The sequence below is a fragment of the Petaurus breviceps genome, unplaced genomic scaffold (assembly GCF_028583685.1).
Source record: "Petaurus breviceps papuanus isolate PSGF00001 unplaced genomic scaffold, PetGlider_PUasm1.0 38, whole genome shotgun sequence".
In the NCBI taxonomy this organism is placed as follows: domain Eukaryota; kingdom Metazoa; phylum Chordata; class Mammalia; order Diprotodontia; family Petauridae; genus Petaurus; species Petaurus breviceps.
The window spans coordinates 21,781,964-21,787,963 of NW_027186304.1; the positions used below are offsets into that span (position 1 = coordinate 21,781,964).

The window sequence follows — 6,000 nt, forward strand, 5'->3', positions numbered from 1 at the left end:
AATTAACATGTTATAGATTATCAGTGAATATTGATAAAGATCTTGTTTTTAGATTTTTGCCCTGCCATTAAGTATACTTTTTTTGAAATAGAATATGCTATTTTAATGTTTCCTTTCCCCCAGTGATAGTTTTTGCTGCTAGATGTTTCATTATCTCCCTGAATTCACTTATATTTGAGTCTTATTTTTTAAATAGTGTATTGATTTCTGAATAACAGACTTCGTGAAGTTCACTATCTGTTTTGTTAACAGGACAGCATAAACTTGGTATGGTACCTATTGTGTGGATGACAGACTAAAATTCCAGTAATGGCATTGCCTTAAGTTGTTGATAGTTCTCTCCCTACCCACATTCCCTCTGGATACTCCATACAATGTAATTTCTATATGCACAACCAGTTCCTAACAAGGTCACATATACCCCCAATAAATGATATTTACAATATCTGACACTCACAGTTTTATATATTAAACATAATCATTATTTAAACACAAAATAAAATTTATTGTAGACACGAATATGTTAAAGTCAATGCAAAACAAAAAATATCATAATTGCATATACTAATGTGAATCCCACTCTCCTGCCAGTATAATTGTATCCATGATGAAGAGTGGTACACATCTACAGAAACCTAGCAAGGAAAGTTACATGGTGGAGGAAAAATCATATGCTTAGGTTAACCGGTAATTCTGGATTTAATTTTTATGCAATATGAGGATTCTAAGGTTCTGATCTAAGTGTAATCGTACTCCTTTAGAATAAAATAAAGTGCATAGATTGGGAACTGTCATTGTTCTAAACACTCAGTGACTCTGAGACCTCTAAATTTGTTAGTGTCTCAGATATTTGAGTTTGCTGAGAAGCCTAACTTCCAGATAAATGGGAATGTTGTGTTAAGTGTTTGTTTAGTAGGGAAAAATAATAAATAAATATCCCAAAAAACTTCCACGGGAAGATTATTAGATGGATTTACTCTCTGTGAACTCTGACATCAAGATGAAAAAAGACAGAGGCTTCATCTTGAAGGCAGTCTCATAAGTCATCATAGTATTAATTATAATTTTTCTCCCTAACACTTAAAAATCAGTTATAAAAATTGTGGTTGTCCTAGCTCTCATCTGGGATTTTTTTTCTTATTTCTTCTTTGGGATGATAATTGAAATAATGATGGCTTTTATTTTCTGTGATGCATTTTCCTTCCTGTCTATAATGGACATTGCAAGATTTAAAAAGAAGAGCCTATTCTTATTTTAAAATAGTAACAATGCCATAATGAGGACAGGAAATCAACCAAGGACAAGCATCTTGAGGGAGAACACTTGTTGAAAAGTTGATTTCCTGCCCAGATGGAAGCAATTTAGAATGTGCAGTCATTGCACAGGGAATGCATCATCATCATTCTTCTTCAGGGTCTCTTACAATACAGAGTACATTACTGGCACTTACTAAGTGTATGCTGGCATTTTTATGAAAGGGAATCGAAAAGCAAACTTCTTTCTGATGAAATAAAATGGATAACTGACTCCATCTCAAATGACATAGTCTACTTTTTTTCTCCCCACCCATGCCCATTGTCACCCCCACCTTGGGAGTGAGAAGTTTTAAGAATAGTCTGTTGAAATATTAGTTACATTTTAATTGGTTAATGAGTTTGCTTCCTTTTTTCAGATTCTTTTCACCATTACTTTCTGGCTGCTGCTAAGACAGCACCTCACAGAGCAAAAAGCACTTCGATTAAAGGAAGCTCTTTTATCTGAAGTCAGAATTGGAAGCCAGGAAGAGGAGGAAAAAGGTAAATTGTGTAGTGTTTTATGCATACTAAAGCATGAACTCCTTGAGAGCAAAGGTTATGTTACTGTCCATTTCATAAGCCCAACATTAGGTACAGTGCCACAAGCATAGTTAGCACATGATAATTCTGTTAATTATTTAGCAGTGATTTATAATATGGAATCAATAATGAGTTAGAGGACCATAAGGATGTTCTGTACTAATCCCGTCATCACCAGCTTACCCTCTAATTTTAAATCAGTCTCTTAGTATGAGAAAAGAGTTGAAATAGTATTTTCTACCATCTCTGATCATAGGAATTTAGTTCCTTTTGTTGGGCAAGAGGAAATACATAATATTTTATAAGAAATACCAGGACAAGTGAATAGCAGGCTGATCGGTCTTTTGTTTTAAAAAGTATTATTCTTGGGGCGGCCAAGTGACACAGCGAGTAAGAGCACCGGCTCCAGTGTCTGGGGATCAAATCTGGGCTCAGACACTTAGCACCCACCCAGAAACACCTGGCCATGTAACCTTGAGCAAGTTACTTAACCCCAATTGCTTAAAAAAAAAGTATTATTCTTTCCTGGGGAGAGACTGATCATTATTAGAGATTTCCTTTTAGCTCCAGTAATGGAAGCTTTTTTTTCAACACCAACACCAGATAAGTGGTATAGCAGATAGACTGCCAGTCCTGGAATCAAGAAGACTTATCTTCCTACATTCAATCTGGCCTCAGACATTTGCTAGCTGTGTGGTCCTGGGCAAGTCACTCAATCATGTTTGCCTCATTTTCCTCACCTGTAAAGTGAGCTCGAGAAGTAAATGGCAAAACATTCCAGAATCTTTGTGAAGAGAACCCCAAATGGGGTCCCAAACAGTCAGATATGACCAAAACAACTAAACAACAACAATAAAAACTTACATATTCCTTTTCTGATTTCTGGTTGTATATCATTTGTGTTTCTACAGGATTGTCAGATTAGATATTTTTATTTGATTTAAGCAATAAAAAATGGTTTAAGAAATTGGTCAATTCAGCCCATAATTGATATGATATTGTTTTATTTATGAATCAACCAATTGTTTGACTAGGATTATACACAGGATATGGAACTGGAAGGAATATTAGAGATCTTCTTGTTCATCTCCCTTATTTTATAAATGGAGAAACTAAGGCCCATAGACATTAAGTGACTTTATCAAAGTCACACAGGTAGTAATTATTAAAGACCAGATCCAAACTCAAGTCTTTTTACTCTACTACATCAGCTGGATTATCAAAATTACATATTTAATCGCAAATGCTTAATTTAACTATGACCCACGTGTTGAACTTGGGAAAAAAAAGGTAAAGGACTCCAGAACAGATTTAAATTGCATTTTGTCCATGTGTAATTACAATGAGACTGTAAGCTAAGAGTAACAACATAAATTTTCTATTTTGGAAGATGATGAACTGCAAGATATACAAGTGGAAGGAGAGGCCAAGGAAAAGGAAGAAGATAAAGGAAAAATAAAAAAGCCGGAAAGCAAGAAAGAAGAAGATCATGAGGAAGAAGATGACGACCAGGACATCATGAAAGTGATGGGAAATTTGGTGATGGCCATGTTCATTAAATATTGGATTTATGTTTGTGGAGGAATGTTCTTCTTTGTCAGCTTTGAGGGCACAATTGTAATGTACAAAATCATCTATATGGTGCTCTTCCTGTTTTGTGTGGCCTTGTATCAGGTATGTAAAAGGTGAACCATACCATGTACTTCATATAGATTCTAAGAGATTTATTTGAATAATTGTCATATTATTTCAGTCTCTAAAATAGATGGATTGAGTGAAGAGGTGGATGAAGAATATAGCAGTGGATGATAGAGTTAATTTCTGTTAAGCACTAGAATTTGAAACTATTACTTAGAGTTGATTCAGATCTTCAAAATTAGGGTATGGGAGTATTTGGATTTTTTTAAATGAACATTCATAAAGTTTCTCATTCTTCAATGCATCATCATGGCATGGAGAGGATAATGAGATTGTATAACTATGCAAACAGTGCAGAAGCTCTTACATATTCTAAGTTAAAAAGGCTTTACATACAACATGGTGATGGACTAACTTTCTGCATCAGAGGATGAACTGAGCTAAGTTCAGAGAATCTTGTCACCAGGTTGGCTGCAGGGTGATAAATTTTTCAGCCACTATAACTGTTAAAGACCTTTTACTAAGACATAGACAACTGGGATCTATATTGCGAAAGAGGCACTCAAATTCACAAAGCCCAAGATCTTTGAAGCCAATATGTAATATTTAAATAATTATTTAAAGTCAATTTCTATTTTTAAGAAACTTGTCTACCTAATTTAGAGTTCAACTGTTCCAATTTAAAGTTCACTCTAATAGCAAAGATATTCTAAAGTACTAAGTGTTTCTTCTGGGCCATTTATGTTTGGATTTTGGGTCCCAGATATGACATTTTTACAATTATATGTTTTGTTTACCAAATGCAGTTTGCATTCCCTGAATTCCATGCCAACCAATAGCAACTAACATCCGGTCCTTTAAATAATAAATAGTAACTAAAATCTGATCCTTTTATAAACTTTCTTATTCAAGCCTCCCAATAACCTAAAGAGGAGACTGCAACATCAAAAATTAGTCTAATTTTGTAGGTGAGAAAAATAAGGTAAAGGCTAGTGATTTGCCTAGGTCACAAAGCTATAAGTGTCAGAGAAATGACTTGAATTCAGATCTAAATCCAGAAGCAACAATTAAACTAAATTATAAAAAGAAGAAAAAGCTGGCCTAGCATATAGAGAACTTACTTCAGACCTATGGAGAACTGGGTTCAAATCCTGCCTCTGGCATATATTGGCTACATGATTCTAGGCAACCTTTCAGTGCCCTGAACAACTCTATTACTATATGTTGTGGAGAAGGTACTGTACTAGCATAGTTTCCTTATCTGGGGGTTTTCTATACTAATAAAATCAAAGGTCCAGGTTCAGAGTTGGTGGGGGAAAGGGGAAAGCAAAATCCTATTCCACTGGTATAATATTGGATCATTATATTAGTGAAAGCATTAGTGAAAAGACTTATTTTCATTAAACTTATAGAAAGCTTCAAAAGATAATACTCTAATGAATATGTAATATCATGAGGTCATAGACTTAGAAAAGGAAGGGACCCTAGAGGCCATCAAATTTGACCTTCCACTTTACAAATGAGGAAACTGAAACTGAGGAGGGTTAAGTGACTTGGTGAAAGTGACACAGGTAAGTGCACTTTGGAGATGAGTCTTCCAGCCCCAGTTACTGCTTTACTCATTATAGTGTGCAGAGTAAGGCAACTAAGGATCCAGTGTACTATCAAAATACTAATGCAGCTGATCCACAAGAAAGTTCATCAAAATGCAGATAAATATGAACTGACCATATGGAGAATGAAAAATTATTCAATTGAAATAGCCATAATTTTTAAAATTTCTTCAACATTTGGTTGATTTTTGAAACAAATATCAGCAAACAAATATGATAAAGCTATATTAATCCCATATCTAGAGCTTTAAACCACCTGTATACAAATGGAAAGAGATCTTCTTTCTTCACAATCACACACATACACACACAAAAATATCCATACATATTGTGAACAGAGTAGACACCTTAATACTATAATTTTCTCCAAAAAGTCTATAAACCCAATTTTCCATATTAGCTAAATCGATATGATACATCAGTCATTCTGTAGCATTTCTTTATCCTTTTGCAATGTCTGATTCCCAGGTCCACTATGAATGGTGGAGGAAGATACTAAAATATTTTTGGATGTCGGTAGTTATTTACACTATGCTGGTGCTTATCTTCATATACACATATCAATTTGAAAATTTCCCAGGCCTATGGGAGAATATGACAGGATTGAATCAAAAAAAGTGAGTATGTTAATTTTCTTTGGGTTATGAGAGTAGTGGATGTGATCAAGATCTAGCTACGTCATTTATTTATTTTATTTTTTGCTTTTTGGAGGGCAGTTGGGGTTAAATGACTTGCCCAAAGTCACATGGCTAGTAAGTGTGTCAAGTGTCTGAGGCCAGATTTGAAATCAGGTCCTTCTGACTCCAGGGCCGGTGCTCTATTCACTGCACCACCTAGCCACCCCAATTTCATTTCTATTTCTTTCTTCTTCCTTCCTTCCTTCCTTCCTTCCTTCCTTCCTTCCTTCCTTCCTT

The 6,000-nt window shown here is 34.9% G+C and overlaps 1 protein-coding gene across 3 annotated transcripts in view; it reads left to right on the top strand.

The window, feature by feature from the left end:
- The window catches only part of PIEZO2 (piezo type mechanosensitive ion channel component 2), a 557,384-nt gene that overhangs the window by 412,533 nt on the left and 138,851 nt on the right, over positions 1–6,000 (top strand). For all 3 annotated transcript variants that reach the window (XM_069099626.1, XM_069099625.1, XM_069099627.1), the window contains exons 14-16: positions 1,673–1,796; positions 3,226–3,509; positions 5,555–5,703. In XM_069099626.1, coding sequence (XP_068955727.1) covers positions 1,673–1,796; positions 3,226–3,509; positions 5,555–5,703 — 557 coding nt within the window. The remainder of the gene's footprint in view (positions 1–1,672; positions 1,797–3,225; positions 3,510–5,554; positions 5,704–6,000) is intronic.